The 16,732-nt window shown below is 42.7% G+C and overlaps 1 protein-coding gene across 1 annotated transcript in view; it reads left to right on the forward strand.

Annotated features, from left to right (window-relative positions):
* Nucleotides 1–16,732, forward strand: part of LOC126455671 (odorant receptor Or2-like) — a 141,433-nt gene that overhangs the window by 56,239 nt on the left and 68,462 nt on the right. The window contains exon 5 of the mRNA XM_050091442.1: nt 441–540. Within this exon, the coding sequence (XP_049947399.1) occupies nt 441–540 (100 nt within the window). The remainder of the gene's footprint in view (nt 1–440; nt 541–16,732) is intronic.

Below are 16,732 nucleotides of genomic sequence, written 5' to 3' on the forward strand. Positions count from 1 at the left end.
GTCCCTAGGCTTACACACTACTTAATCTAACTTAAACTAAGTTACGTTAAGGACAACACACAAACCCATGTCCGAAGCAGGACTCGAACTTCCGACGGAGGGGGACCGGGAGAACCGTAGCAAGACGCCCAAGACCGTGCGGCTACCCCGTGCGGCAAATTAGCTGGCCAAACAATCCAAAAACTTTTTTTACCATATAAGTAGGATAGCTCCTATTGACAGTAGTCCTCTCAAATGTTCGTATAAACTTAAATTAATGACATGAACCGTATTTCTTTATTGTTATGGTTTCTCGCTAGATAATGTGCTAATCGAACACTGTGACCTTGAGTGAAAAGGGAGACATTCTAGCTGAGATCGGCAGGCTATTGTTCGAGAGCCTGCGCTGTCAAGATAGCTCTTTTTTTCTTTTTTTAAAAAATTCCCGGTGTGCGTTGCAGGTTCGTGCAGAGCGTGGAAGAGGTGGCGGCCCCCGCGCTGACGCTGCAGCTGCTGGTCAGCACCTTCCTGCTCTGCATGTCCGCCTTCACCGCCACGCAGGTCAGTCCTCACCTCCAAACCATTCACATCCTGCAAGCCACCTTGTGGTCTGCGGCTCCCAACTTGTGTCCACTGTCATAAACAGCTATACACTTACCATCTACAAGAAAATGAAGTATTGAGACAATTAATTTGAGACCTACTAATATAAAGACGGCTTTGATGGTCAGTGTTTACTTCCGCTAACACTTCCTGGCTCCGAGGCTGTGAACGATGAATAGAACTATCCACTGACATTTAGTCTCCGAGTGCAGGTGATATCCTTAGAGATGAGACACTAGCAGCTGTGTAGAAGCTTCAACGTGATGCCAAATGCACATGATTATGTTCCTAAGGCAAAATTGCTTATGAAGAGAAACAGCAGCGAACAAGAAAATTTTCCTATTTTTTTATAAACAAAGTTACTGAAAGCATTGCAAAAGTATGGGCAAAGCATAGAGTTAAAACGATTTTTGAGTCACGGATTACCGCCTTAGATGATCACAAGAAGAACTAATACTTTGGACAGACGGGTAAAACATTCTTTACAGTGTGGAGACCATGACACAAAATTTCACGAGCGTTTTAGTACGGCATCGGATTATCACGTTGACTTGTATGAAGATACAATAGAAATTTATAAACATAATATTTTTAACAGTAGGAAAAAAAGGAATGAATTAAATAAAAGATTCATGCCGACTTCGCACAAAATTCTAGCGATCGATTATGTCTCACCTGTCGGCATTTCTGGCATCACTTTAGGTGCTGTGCTGCTTTCTCACCTCATAATACAATTATAAATTCGGACCCCCTCTAGTTTTCTACCCAATTCTCAATGCTTCATCTCTGAAGATGCTCCCATAGAAGACCATAAACCCTTAAGGAATAGTTTAATGCATCGACCACGGCCACACAACCTGGAGCCGAAAGACAGAACTTCTCGATGTACTGAACAGACACGTCTAGGGAGAAACTGCAACTGTATCTAGATCCGTACCGCAAGCGACTATACCGTGTTCACCGAAGTGTCACGTATTGCAGCGGTATTAGTTTTGCACTTCCTATTCCGAACGTAAATCGTTAGGAGAACGAACGACCATACTGGCCCAAATTTGAATTTATTGGCATGGTCAGCAAACAACGGGTATTTTGTAGGAAATATTACGTCTTACCTCGTCTTCGAACATCTATACTCTAATCCTGCAGACTAAGTCGCTCTCTGATACATTGCGTACTTCTAGATTCTCCACATACTAGAGATCGTGAACATTTCTGTAAAGATCTTATATCGACTAAATACACTATAAGACAAAAAAATTAAAAAAAGACGACGCACCACGGAGGTACTATCTGAATAGGACGGAAATCTCTAGATGTGATGACCATATTCAGACAAACGAATGATTCCACTTTCAAAAAAACTGAATGATTAGCTTCAGGAACTGAGCAAGTCAGTAACGCATTCGTTCACCTCTGGCCTTTTTACAAGCAGTTATTCGACTTGGCATTGATTGATAGGGTTGTTGGATGTTCTCCTGGGGGATTCGTACTAAATTATGTCGAACTGGCAACTTAAATCGTCAAAATCCGGAGCTAGTTGGAGGGCCCTGCAGAGTGTATATCGGAGCGAACTGGCCTACTTTTCTCTTAATTTTTTCTCCTGCTACCATTAATTCGCTATTTTAAGAAAATATACAAAAATTTGTAATGGGTAAACTTTCAAAACTTGAGAAATAACAGGCTACAATTAATGTTAACTGACAGTGATTAAAGTGGACCATACACAACATAATACTGCTAATATCACTCCATGGTGGCATACCAGATGTTAACTGCGCCCAGAGGAATATACTGCCTTCCGTCCAGGGGAATATATTGCATTAATTTTCAATCTAGAAACAAATGCATCCAGTAGCGAGTAATATATAAAAAACTTGTAACTTTTTGGTTCTTCTTTTTAATAACGATAATAATCGTGGCTATTGTGCAAAGTTGGCACATCATACGAGGATCATATCCCCATGATGGATAATATTCTTCATGAGAAAGGCTACAGCCATCATTAAGAAGGTGCACACAGCTTTACAACCAATAACAACGCCAAACCAAGGTGCACACATTAAAAAAAAGTTTTGCGTTTCCAGAACTTCTCAATATAGACGTTGACTGTGGCTGTTGTATCACATACACAGTCCCTTTGACTGTTCAGAGATGTCACTAAACCCGCCCAAAGATGTAAACAACCATGCATTAGCAGTGCGTATTAGACGGAGGGGGTACGAAAGCCGATCACTTTCAGTTATTCCACCAGGAAGGAGGTACACAGCTCGTGTGGTCTGTAGTTCATCCATGCCTAGACGGTCAATACCGCGGTTCGATCGCGTTCGTATTGTTACTTAGTGCCAGGAAGGGGTCTCAACAAGGGAAGTGTCCAGGCATCTCGGAGTGAACCAAAGCGATGTTGTTCGGACATTGAGATATAGAGAGACAGGAACTGTCGATGACTTGCCTCGCTCAGGCCGCCAAAGAGCTACTACTGCAGTGGATGACCGCTGCAGTGGATTATGACTCGGAGGAACCCTGACAGCAGTGCCACCATGTTGAATAATGCTTTTCGTGCAGCCGCAGGACGTCGCAATAGGCTGTATGATGCGCAACTTCACTCCCGACGTGCATGGCGAAGTTCATCGTTGCAACCACGACACCGTGCAGCGCGGTACAGATGGGCCCTACAACATGCCGAATGGACCGCTCAGGATTGGCATCACGTTCTCTTCATCGATGAGTGCCGCATATGCCTTCAACCAGACAATCGTCAGAGACGTGTTTGGAGGCATCCCGGTCTGGCTGAACGCCTTAGACACACTGTCCAGCGAGTGCAACAAGGTGGAGGATTCCTGATGTTTTGGGGTGGCATTATGTGGGACTGACGTACACCGCTGTTGGTCATGGAAGGTGCCGTAACGGCTGTACGATACGTGAATGCCATCCTCTGACCGATAGCGCAACCATATCGGTAGCATATTGGCGAGGCATTCGTCTTCATGCACGACAATTCGCGCCCCCATCGTGCACATCTTTTGAATTACTTCCTTCAGGATAACGACATCGCTCGACTAGAGTGGCCAGCATGTTCTCCAGACATGAACCCCATCCAATATGCCTGGGATAGATTGAAAAGGGCTCTTTATGGACGACGTGACCCACCAACCACTCTGACGGATCTACGCCGCATCACCGTTGAGGAGTGGGACAATCTGGAGCAACAGTGCCTAGATGAACTTGTGGATAGTATGCGACGAATACAGGCAAGCATTAATGCAAGAGGACGTGCTACTGATTATGAGAGGTACCGGTGTGTACAGCAATCTGGCCCACCACCTCTGAAGGTCTCGCTGTATGGTGGTACAACATGCAATGTGTGGATTTCATGATCAATAAAAAGGGCGGAATTGATGTTTATGTTGATCTCTATTCCTGTTATTAAAATACATGAATGTAGCTAGGTCGGTACCTCACAAAATGGCGGCTATTTGAAAAAAGCAAGAAAAATAGATTTATTTGGGCATTCAAACATACATATTAAATCTATGTTTTAAAAACTGTTTAACGTTTATAGGTTCCGATCATAGCCAGTTCAGTTCTCAACAAAAATAGTTAAGCGGCATCAATATCGACAGAGTTGTTTTTCGGCAATCCAAACACGCAACAAAAAAATTGACTTTTAGGAAATCGCTTTTAAAGTTTCAGAAACGGTATTCTACGGTTTTTTGTGATTTGCCATCATTCTGCGATGCCTGGAGCATACAGTACGCCTTCCTCGATGCCGTAAATCTTGTTCGCTTTCACCGCTTCCTCCCTGGCCACAGATCTGGCTTCTTTCCTGGTCGTAGATGCGTGGTGCTCTGAGCGTACAAGGCCGTCCGCTTTGCGCCTTCTGCAAAATTACAACGCCATGCTGCCAGGTTGAATGCTCATGACATTCATTCTCTGTGCGAGTCCCATGAAGCCGTCATTGAAAATAATTGTACCCAAATTGTTTGCAATTTCGACTACTCTTTTACCGGAATATATGTTTTCGGAAAAGGGTCCAAATCAGCGCATTTATCGACTAGTTAGAGTTTTGAGTGTTCGCGCTAACACATCTTTCCAGTAAACTGTCATTCGACAGATCTTCGTATACAGGTGCGATTGCCTCCGAGCGCCGTCCGTAGGCGCTTGACGACGCGGGGCTGGCGTACCGATGATGGTGTATTTCGACTGTATACAATAGTTTACGGGCAAAACGTTTTCGCCCACATGTTCTCCATAATATAAGGTATTGAAATAAACAATGAAAAAATCGACTTTTTGAAACTTCTAGCCCAGAAAACCTCTAAAGACAAGTATATAAGCTCCCTCCAAAAATACGTGGTACACTGAAGGTCCATGTTATAATCACATCAAAGTGAACCCGGTGTAGGTCGCTAGTGGCTACATGTGTCTTGCTTACCCGCTGCGGAGCTTTCCATGCTTCATGCCTCTGCAGTGATATCCATCCGCTGTTCATCAAATAGTGCTAATCCAGGTACAAACTTCGCGACATCAAATACAATCAACTAAACAATTATAATATACTAATGAAAACTAAGTCAAGAAGCGTCAAGAAATACAAAGGCATAATGAGGTGTGATCAAACGTTTGAAGCGGCTATAAATCGTGTTCAAAATTTAGCTATAAATATGAAAGTATGCGAAGATAATAGTTGACGCGTCCACAAAAGTGTAGGTTGAATTAAATTTGTTTTTTGAAAAGGGGCAGAATAAACAATATATATGAACATAGACTGTTCATTTAATACTTCATCAGGTTCCTTAATTTTACTCTCATCAATCTCTAATTTCTCAAGAATATGAAACTTCAATCCTTTGGGAGCGATATGTAATATTTTCAAAGAACTTTCGATGTTACCGGAGACTGGAAACATGACTCATGTTACATAGGTGCTGACCAAAAGTTGTTGGGGCCAATATGCTCCATAAACACAGTCACAAAGTTGCTCTCTGTTTGGTCAATGCAGAAAGGGGCACATGAGCCACATTTCAGTTTACCCACACTTGATGCTGCACATTTCTTATCGTCACTACCTTAGCCATTTCTGCCGGCCGGTGTGGCCGTGCGGTTCTAGGCGCTTCAGTCTGGAACCGCGTGACCGCTACGGTCGCAGGTTCGAATCCTGCCTCGGGCATGGATGTGTGTGATGTTCTTAGGTTAGTTAGGTTTAAGTAGTTCTAAGTTCTAGGGGACTGATGACCACAGATGTTAAGTCCCATAGTGCTCAGAGCAATTTGAACCAATTTAGCCATTTCTCTAATATTACTAGTAATTTTCCACCTGTGTCTCAAATGCCTTGCAGTCTGGAAAGCTATTCTGAAGTTCTCAGGGAAGGCAGGTGCTAACTTCTGGGTAAGCGGACCGTGATACTGCAAACTAATAAATTACACTTCTTTCTTTGGTGATTTGATACGTTTGTGTTTTCGAAGAATTTGTTCAACCGGTTTAACCCTATAACTGTTAGGTACTGCCCACTGTTTGAGGCTACTAAATTCTTGCTGTAACTCTGCATCTTACAACGGGAATTTTCTTCTGGAATGCCGGCCGTTGGTGGCCGAGCGGTTCTAGGCGCTTCAGTCTGGAACCGCGCGACCGTTACGGTCGCAGGTTCGAATCCTGCCTCGGGCATGGATGTGTGTGATGTCCTTAGGTTTAAGTAGTTCTAAGTTCTAGTGGACTGATGACCTCAGATGTTAAGTCCCATAGTGCTCAGAGCCATTTGAACCATTTTTTTTCTTCTGGAATATAAACAATTTTAAACATTACGTTAACAGCTATATATTGTGTGTAGGCAATGGTTTCTGAATAGACAATGCAATCCGAAACTAGTTATCACAAATAAAAAATCTTGAACGCAACTATGACAGAAACTGAAGAAAAAATAAAATTTGCTAATCCAAGTAATATGTCCTCAATCCTACATTATGTTGGAACTTCATAAGCATCCACATTATTAGACTGCTATTTTCTTTACACCATCAGCAAGCAACAACAATGGCTCACTGTAATCGGAAATGACGATATATTTTTAACTTACAAATATGTGGCTGTCGCATATACGATTTTTATCGGCTGTTACATTACAACTGTTTTCTGTATTCTCTTTAAAATTACATTACTTTAACTTAATTATTTATAAATCAGAAGCTTATCTTTTTTTACAATATCCATTAATGGGATATCTAGATACGTTTCTGCACTAAAATGTAACCAAATATTTTCCTCTGTAAGGGAAGTTCCTGTGGTGTCACCGCCAGACACTACACTTGCTAGGTGGTAGCCTTTAAATCGGCCGCGGTCCATTAGTATACGACGGAACCGCGTGTCGCCACTGTCAGTGATTGCAGACCGAGCGCCGCTACACGGCAGGTCTAGAGAGACGTCCTAGCACTCGCCCCAGTTGTACAGACGACTTTGCTAGCGATGCTACACTGACAAATACGCTCTCATTTGCCGAGACGATAGTTAGTATAGCCTTCAGCTACGTCATTTGCTACGACCTAGCAAGGCGCCATTACCAGTTATATTGAGATTGTAATTATGTATCATCAAGAGCGATGTTCTCCAATTATGGATTAAAGTTAAGTATTCCAGAAGCTATGTACTATTTTTGGCTACTATAATTACTTTACCTTGTTCCAGAGCTCACGCCAGTCTGCGTGAGCTTAAACGCGTGCATTTCGGCCTCCTCTAGCAACACGGTGTTGGCTCTTCTGCCAACACATCAGTTCCAACAAATGTAATTTTGTTAAATAAGGAGAAAATACTGAAGCCATTACAGTGAATGCTAAATATATTACGTAAAAGACATTTATGATAACACATTCCTCAAGAAAGTTTTTCTATATACAGGGTGAAAAGTATTTAAACCGACAAACTTTGGGAGGTTGTAGGGGACATCAAAACAAATATGTTTCCGTAATGTCATTTTTTCCTATGATGATTATTTAAACCGGTGGAGGCCGTATTACGCTCTTCAGTTGTTAGAGGCCGTATTACGATCTTCAGTTGTTAGAGGGCGTATTACGCTCTTCAGTTGTAGGCAGCTGCTGTCCACCAGTGTAGTAGTGCATTGTCTCTGTTTACTAATGGACCGATACACCTGGAGTGAGTACACTGATATGGTTGGTGCGTACTACGTAGCGCACCACATCGGACGAGCTGCACAGCGGGTTTATCAACAACAATATCCTAATCGCCGTATCCCGCGTCATACGACCTTTGCTGCTGTGTACCAACGTCTGCATGAGACCGGGTCATATAGCAAATTACCTGGACAGGGACGCCGTCGCGCGGTAAGAACGCTGCAATTTGAGGAAGCTGTCTTGCAGCAAGTGGAGCGGGATCCTTCAATCAGCACTCGTGCAATTGCACGTAAAATGGGGACGAATCAGACGAGTGTAAGAACAGTCCTTCGAGAGCAATTGTTATGTCCATTTCACTTACAGCGTGTCCACTACCTGGAACCAGTTGATTATCCATCCAGAGCACAGTTTTCGCAGTGGTACCTGGAACAGTGTGAAATGCATACTACATTTCCATCCTCTGTGTTGTTTACCGATGAAGCAACGTTCAGGCGTGATGGAATCTTCAACATGCACATTTCGCATGTTTGGAGTGAGGATAACCCGCATGCCCCAGTTACTAGCGCTCATCAAGAGCGGTTCTTCGTTAATGTGTGGGTCGGTGTTGTTGGGGACAGTTTAATTGGGCTGTAGCTGCTACCTAGGCCATTAAATGGCAGGCACTATTACAATTTTCTCGCAAGAGCATTCCCAGAATTGCTGGAAGACGTCCCGCTCCCTACAAGACAACGCATGTGGTTCCAACATGACGGGGCGCCAGCATATTTCAGTCGTCGTGTGCGTCGATTCCTGGAGCGATGGTTCCCAGACACTTGGATTAGGGGAGGTGGTCCTGTACCATGGCCTGCTCGATCCCCACTTTTTTGTGTGGGGAACAATTCAGGACCTCCTGATGTTTTTGCCCGTGTCAGACAGAACATGATCCGACAGTGTAACCTTTGTTTACGTGTCAATGGAGACATTTTTGAAAATCTACTGTAACTGAAATTTAGTTGTGTTAATGTGTTCTCTCTTGGTCATAAAAAAATGGAAAAGTGTTTGTTGGTTTACTTAATTTGCCGCCAGAGAAATCTTCCTCTACCGGTTTAAATACACCTCATAGGAAAAAATGACATTAGGGAAAAACATTTGTTTTGATGTCCCCTACAACCTCCAAGAGCTTGTCGGTTTAAATACTTTTCACCCTTTATAAGGCAATAGGTAATACTTTAGAACAGTAGTGGGGAGGATGAAAGAATCTGCCATCCGCTGCGTAGCACTGTTTCATTAGAACCCTTGACTAACATTTCGACAATTACAAAATTATATTCTTCGGAAGGAGATTGTAACACACAGAAATTACACACTGGTTACAAAAGGTTCAAGTAAATCAAAAATAGCAAATGCAGGATATACTACTAAAACCCAAGAGTTCACACTTGCTTCTTACGTATTGCGTTGAAAAGGTAGATTAGAATAAAACGTTTGGCCCCTGTAAAGTAAATGTTCACCTCAGAAACAATAAAATAACAAGTCATGGTCATCAGATTAAACAGTATGGCCTTCACGCATAAAACTTGCCAACTGACAAATGTATTAGGCTCTTAACCCTACATTACGAAACCCTTGCAAAATTTACGATTTCCCTAGGATATAAAATTAGACTTTTTGGACTTAATTTGGTATGTAACATACAATTGGAGATCTAATAATGGTACTTAACTAATGCATAGTCTATAAATTATAACTTCGTTTGAATAAAATGTGGAGCAGTAAACTTTATGATTGATTAATAGCAGTGTAACGTTTTCCTTCCTGCACACTGCGTGTGCGCTATGCGCAAAATAGCATGTTGACAGGCTTACACAAAATGAATTGACAAAATAAAATTAGTTCCCCACCCTGCAAAAGCAGGATAGGCGGCGATATGTAATAGATCTAACGATAGTGTATGTATTCAGCTATGGTGCAGGTAAAAATGTTTCGGAGCGTGTCATGCAGCGCTTATTTTCGAGCATGGGGTTCCGCAGCGGACGACACCAATGTTGATCCAACGACACAGTCAATTTCGACCGCAGTGGCCACGGATTCACAGAGATATGACCGTGCGTCAATGGAAACGAATGTCCTGGCCGTGTGAATCATTTTCCTTGCTACACCAGGCTGTGTCCACATACTCAATCATTTACGAGAAATATGCACCGCGACACTGAAGCAGGGTCGTGAGGGTAGTATTATACTATGGACGATGTTCACCTACGCTTCCACGGAACCTGCGACAGTAATCGAAGGCACTAGGCCAGCTGTGGACTGTGTGAATATTATTGCGGGCCTCATGCTTTGGTGTGATTCCTGACGGCGATACCATCTTCCAGCACGAGAACAGAATCATGTTGCAATGGTTTGAGGAGCATGTCAGTAAACTGACTTTGATTTATTGGTCAAGATATTCACGTATATGATCCCAATGAAACACACATGAACCTTATCAGCCTCCAGTTTCGCATCCACAAACCGATGGCCTGTAATATACAGGAACTGCGTGACCTGTTCGTGGTAGTAACAAAATCATGGATACTGTTTCGTATTGTCTGCTAAAGAACAGAAATAATGTCATTTGTTCTAACTCACATCTCTGGTAACATACCAAAGACTTGTGGAATGTATGCTCGAATCACAGCTGTATTACGTTCCAAATGTGGACCAACACACTTTTAAGCAAGTGGTCATAATGTTTTAGGTCTTTGATGCGAGCGGCTGAAGCAACCTTGTTTAGTATGTCAACTTTTCTTCTGTAATTGCTTTCAGATTTTTACGTACCCATCTTCAGAAGGTGTACATGCTTTTACAAGCAAAGATAACGCAGTTTCGAACTAACAACTTTTTCGCTGTCTTTAACTGGCGGTTCTTTTATCACTCGCATTAACAATACACTTATATGCTCTACACCTGTGCTGGACACCTTGTAGTAAACAACAATGGCGGTAAATTGGAGCAAGACACTGGTATCCACTTTTATGTTATCGTTATAGGTGTATCAGTTTAGCTCCTGTTAGCGACATTCAGTTCGGTAGTTAAAACATTAAAATAGATGTGGATACTGTTTTACATTGTTTGCTAAATAAAAGAAAAAATCCGTTTGTTCCAAATCTTGAACATGGCTATAAACAGCAACTGCAAAGCGACAGTCTTGGAGTGGATGAAAGACTCAGCCAATGAGTTGCTTGATGATAATGATAAGGTCCCATACTCCGAGGAGCGTAGGGGACGATGCGGGAGACCTGCACCGCTGTACTAGGCAAGGTCCTAGCGGAGGTGGTTTGCTATTGCCTTCTTCCGACCGTAATGGGGATGAATGATGATGATGAAGACGACACAGCAACACCCAGTCAACTCGAGGCAGGAAAAATCCCTGGCCCCGCCGGGAATCGAACCCGGGGCCCTGCGCGCGGGAAGCGAGAACGTTACTGCAAGACCACGAGTTGCATTAGACGGATATATTAGAACCCAGGACCTAAGTTCCAATAAGTATGAAATTATATTTTTCAGAGGAAGATTGTAACACCTAGATATTACACATTGCTTAGAAAACGTTCAAGTAAAAACAAATAGTATGTTGTCGCGGTCTTCAGTTCTGAGACTGCTTTGATGCAGCTCTCCATGCTACTCTATCCTGTGCAAGCTTCTTCATCTCCCAGTACCTACTGCAACCTACATCCTACTGAAACTGCTTAGTGTATTCACCTCTTGGTCTCCCTCTACGATTTCTACCTTCCACGCTGCCCTCCAATACTAAAGTGGTGATACCTTAATGCCTCAGAACATGTCCTACCAACCGATCCCTTCTTCTAGTCAAGTTGTGCCACAAACTCCTCTTCTCCCCAATTCTATTCAATACCTACTCATTAGTTATGTGATCTACCCATCTAATCTTCAGTATTCTTCTGTAGCACCACATTTTGAAAGCTTCTATTCTCTTCTTGTCCAAACTATTAATCGCCCATGTTTCACTTCCATACACGGCTACACACCATTCAAATACTTTCAGAAACGACTTCCTGACACTAAATCTATACTTGATGTTAACAAATTTCTCTTCTTCAGAAACGCTTTCCTTACCAATGTCAGTCTACGTTTTATATCCTCTCTACTTCGACCATCATCAGTTATTTTGCTCCCCAAATAACAAAACTCCTTTACTACTTTAAGTGTCTCTTTTCCTAATCTAATTCCCTCAGCATCACCCGACTTAATTCGACTACATTCCATTATCCTTCTTTTGCTTTTGTTGATGTTCATCTTATATCCTCCTTTCAAGACACTGTCCATTCCATTCAACTGCTCTTCCAAGTCCTTTGCTGTCTCTGACAGAATTACAATGTCATCGGCGAACCTCAAAGTTTTTATTTCTTCTCCATGAATTTTAATACCTACTCCGAATTTTTCTTTTGTTTCCTTTACTGCTTGCTTAATATACAGATTTAACAACATCGGGGAGAGGCTACAACCCTGTCTCACTCTCTTCCCAACCACTGCTTCCCTTTCATGCCCCTCGACTCTTATAACTGCCATCTGGTTTCTGTACAAATTGTAAATAGCCTTTCGCTCCTTGTATTTTACCCCTGCCACCTTCAGAATTTGAAAGACAGTATTCCAATCAACATTGTCAAAAGCTTTGTCTAAGTCTACAAATGCTAGAAACGTAGGTTCGACTTTCCTTAATCTATTTTCTGAGATAAGTCGTAGTGTCAGTATTGTCTCACGTGTTGTAGTTTTTCTACGGAATCCAAACTGATCTTCCCCGAGGTCGGCTTCTACCAGTTTTTCCATTCGTCTGCAAAGAACTCGCGTTAGTATTTTGCAGCCGTGACTTATTAAACTGATAGTTCGGTAATTTTCACATCTGTCAACACCTGCTTTCTTTGGGATTTTAATTATTATATTCGTCTTGAAGTCTGAGGGTATTTCGCCTGTCTCATACATCTTGCTCACCAGATGGTAGAGTTTTGTCGGGACTGGCTCTCCCAAGGCTGTCAGTAGTTCTACTGGAGTGTTGTCTACTCCTGGGGCTTTGTTTCGACTTAGGTCTTTCAGTGCTCTGTCAAACTCTTCACGCAGTGTCATATGTCCCATTTCATCTTCATCTACATCCTCTTCCATTTCCAAAATATTGTCCTCAAGTACATTGCCGTTGTATAGACCCTCTATATACTCCTTCCACCTTTCTGCTTTCCCTTCTTTGCTTACAATTGGGTTTCCATCTGAGCTCTTGATATTCATACAAGTGGTTCTCTTTTCTCCAAAGGTCTCTTTAATTTTCCTGTAGGCAGTATCTATCTTACCCCTTGTGAGATAAGCCTCTACATCCTTACATTTGTCCTCTAGCCATCCCTGCATAGCCATTTTGCACTTCCATCGATCTCATTTTTGAGATGTTTGTATTCCTTTTTGACTGCTTCATTTACTGCATTTTTATATTTTCTACTTTCATCAATTAAATTCAATATTTCTTCTGTTACCCAAGCTTTTCTACAAACCCTCGTCTTTTTACCTACTTGATCCTCTGCTGCTTGTACTACTTCATACCTCAAAGCTACCCATTCTTCTTCTGCTGTATTTCTTCCCCCATTCTTGTCAAGTGTTCCCTTATGCTCTCCCTGAAACTCTGTACAACCTCTGTTTTAGTCAGTTTATCCAGGTCCCATCTCCTTAAATTCTCACCTTTTTGCAGTTCCTTCAGTTTTTATCTACAGTTCAGAACCAATAGGTTGTGGTCAGAATGCACATCTGCCCCTGGAAATGTCTTACAATTTAAAATCTGGTTCCTAAATCTCTGTCTTACCATTATATAATCTATCTGATACCTTCTAGTATCTCCAGGCTTCTTCCATGTATACAACCTTCTTTCATGATTCTTGAATCAAGTGTTAGCTATGATTAAGTTATGCTCTGTGCAAAATTCTACCAGGCGGATTCGTCTTTCATTTCTTACCCCCAATCCATATTCACCTGCTACGGTTCCTTCTCTTTCTTTTCCTACTATCGACTTCCAGTCACCCATGACTGTTAAATTTTCGTCTCCCTTCACTATCTGAATAATTTCTTTTATCTCATCATACTTTTCATCAATTTCTTCGTCATCTGCAGAGCTAGTTGGCATATAAACTTGTACTACTGTAGTAGGCGTGGGCTTCGTATCTCTCTTGGCCACAATAATGCGTTCACTATGCTGTTTGTGGTAGCTTACCAGCACTCCTATTTTCCTATTCATTATTAAACCTAATCCTGCATTACCCCTATTTGATTTTGTATTTATAACACTGTTTTCACCTCACCAAAAGTCTTGTTCCTCCTGCCACCGAACTTCACTAATTCCCACTATATCTAACTTCAACCCATCCGTTTCCTTTTTTAAATTTTCTAACCTACCTGCCCGATTAAGGGATCTGACATTCCACGCTCCGATCCGTAGAACGCCAGGTTTCTTTCTCCTGATAACGACGTCCTCCTGAGTAGTCCCCACCCGGAGATCCCCACCAACGGCGAGGTCCATGGTTCACGGGGGGACAAAAAAAATGGTTCAAATGGCTCTGAGCACTATGGGACTTAACTTCTGAGGTCATCAGTCCCCTAGAACTTAGAACTACTTAAACCTAACTAACCCAAGGACATCACACACATCCATGCCCGAGGCAGGATTCGAACCTGCGACCGTAGCGGTCGCGCGGTTCCACACTGCAGCGCCTAGAACCGCTCGGCCACTCCGGCCGGCATGGGGGGACAAATAGTATATATATGCAGCATAAACTAATAGAATCCACCACTACACACTTACTTGTTGCATACTACGCTGAAAAGGAACGTTAGAAAAAATTCGTGTGTCTCTTATCAAGTAAAAGTACCACAAAAACAATAAATTAACATGTCATGGTTATCGGGTGTAAATAATGTGAACTTCACTGATAAAACTTGCCAACTGATTACTAAAGCCTACGGTATAAAACAAGACATTTTGTACTTCATTTGGTATGTAACATACCACTGGAGATCTAACATTGGTAGGTAAATGCGCTGCTTGACAACTGAGAAGGAACAAAAGACACTTGCTAAGGAACGCCTACCATTTGCTGCAGAAGAACTGATAATTGCTGCGGAACACCCGACTAATGACAGTAAACGAAAATATAAAGGACGGGACGTTTTAAATGCAGGGTAAGCTTGTGCACGAACGCATGCAGTCATGCAGTCAAATGGCTCTAAGCACTGTGGAACTTAACATCCGAGGTCATCAGTCTCCTAGACTTAGAACTACTTAAACCTAACTAACCGGAGGACATTACACATATCCATGCCCGAGGCAGGATTCAAACATGCGACGTAGAAGCCGCGTGGTTCCGGACTGAAGCGCCTAGAACCGCTCGGTCACAGAGGCCGGCCTGTATGCAGTCGACAGTTCATGCAGTACAGCTTTTGACGGAGGGTGTTGTGGAACAGATTAGTGCGCCATTCCGTATGTTACGACAACGTGTCTGCAAAACATTCTTCGAGTGCTTACGATCGTGGACGAGCAGTTGGACGGCTCTAAGCCAGAAAAGTGGCAGTACAGCGGCAACAGTAGTGGGTATGTCTAAAAGTGTCATCTCGCGATTAAAAAAGGCTGTTGGAGGTGACAATGCTGTGGTCGTAGAGGGACCACCACAGCCCAAGAGGATCGATACGTGGCCCCAGTGGCGAAAAGCAGCATCTCTCTCCTAGGCAGATCACTGCAGTTGCAACCTCTATCAGTACAAGTGTCTCTTCTTGGGCCATTTCGTAGCGATTAATCAGGCTGGTTTGTATTCTTGGAAGCCTGTCGTATTCATCCCACTTTAACCGCACCATCGTCGAGAAAGAGTTCGTTGTTGTATGGAACACGATAGCTGGGGTAAGCAAGACTGGTCCTGAGTGATGTCCCCCGACGAATCCCGCTTCACTGAGGCAAGTGTTTCTGGCCATCAGTTAGTGTAGTGAGGGAGGGGAACACGTTACATACCTCAGAGCGTTCATGAACATCTTCGGTATGGCTTAGGCGTTATGGTGCGGGCATTCACCATGCACCTTGACCGAAAATCGCTGCACAACTTTGGGCGAGGTATCGTTACAGCATAGCGGTATTGCAGAGAGATTGTTCTGAATCATGTTGCTCTGTATTCGACGCGTCGTAGATCCAGCCTTTCTGTATATGGACGACGATGGACGCCCGCTGCGGTGTCGGATACACTGGGATATAAAGACGCTGACCGTATGGAATGGCCTACGTACCCCTCGGATCTAAACTACCTAGAGCATGTCTGGAATGCTCTTCGCAGACGTGTTTCTCAATGAACACCCTCTCCACGAACCGTGCTAGAATTGAAAACCGGCTTGATAGAGGAGTGGGATAATATTCTCCAAGGGCTCCTCAACAAACAGTTTGATAGTTAACATAAATAACAGGTACAAATCGTGTATTAGTGCCGGAGGATGGCATATTCCTTACTGAGAGTCCGATATCGACCTTTAGGTTGGGAGTCTGGCCTGTGTCCAACATGAACGTTATTTATATCTATCATCCTGGTTTCCCATGTGACGAAATTTGTAGCATTTTTCGTTATATTCGTTATAAATATACCACTATACCTCTATTACGTCTTTACTGTATTTATGTAGTCGTGTGATTATATCTGTTCAACTTTGTCTCTGCTGCTTAGCAATTGTCAAGCAGTGTATTTAATGCAAAACCTATAAATTATAACTTGCTTTGAATAAAATGTGGGGTAGTAAACTTCACGATGGTTTAGTGGCAATGTAACATTTTCCATCCTTTAGTGTTCTAGAGTTAAATTCTGGTAACTTTCTTACAGAGGGCACTGTGTGTGTACAGCGCAAGCAATGCCCAATACAACACACTGACTGGCCTGCAAAAAATTAATTGAAAAATAAAATCTGCGCTGGATTAGGCGAGAATAACCGTCGTGAGTAGCTCATGTGTACATGACTAACAATTATTGCAATCCTACCTGTAACAGTGCTAT

Source organism: Schistocerca serialis, chromosome 2 (assembly GCF_023864345.2).
Source record: "Schistocerca serialis cubense isolate TAMUIC-IGC-003099 chromosome 2, iqSchSeri2.2, whole genome shotgun sequence".
In the NCBI taxonomy this organism is placed as follows: Eukaryota; Metazoa; Arthropoda; class Insecta; order Orthoptera; family Acrididae; genus Schistocerca; species Schistocerca serialis.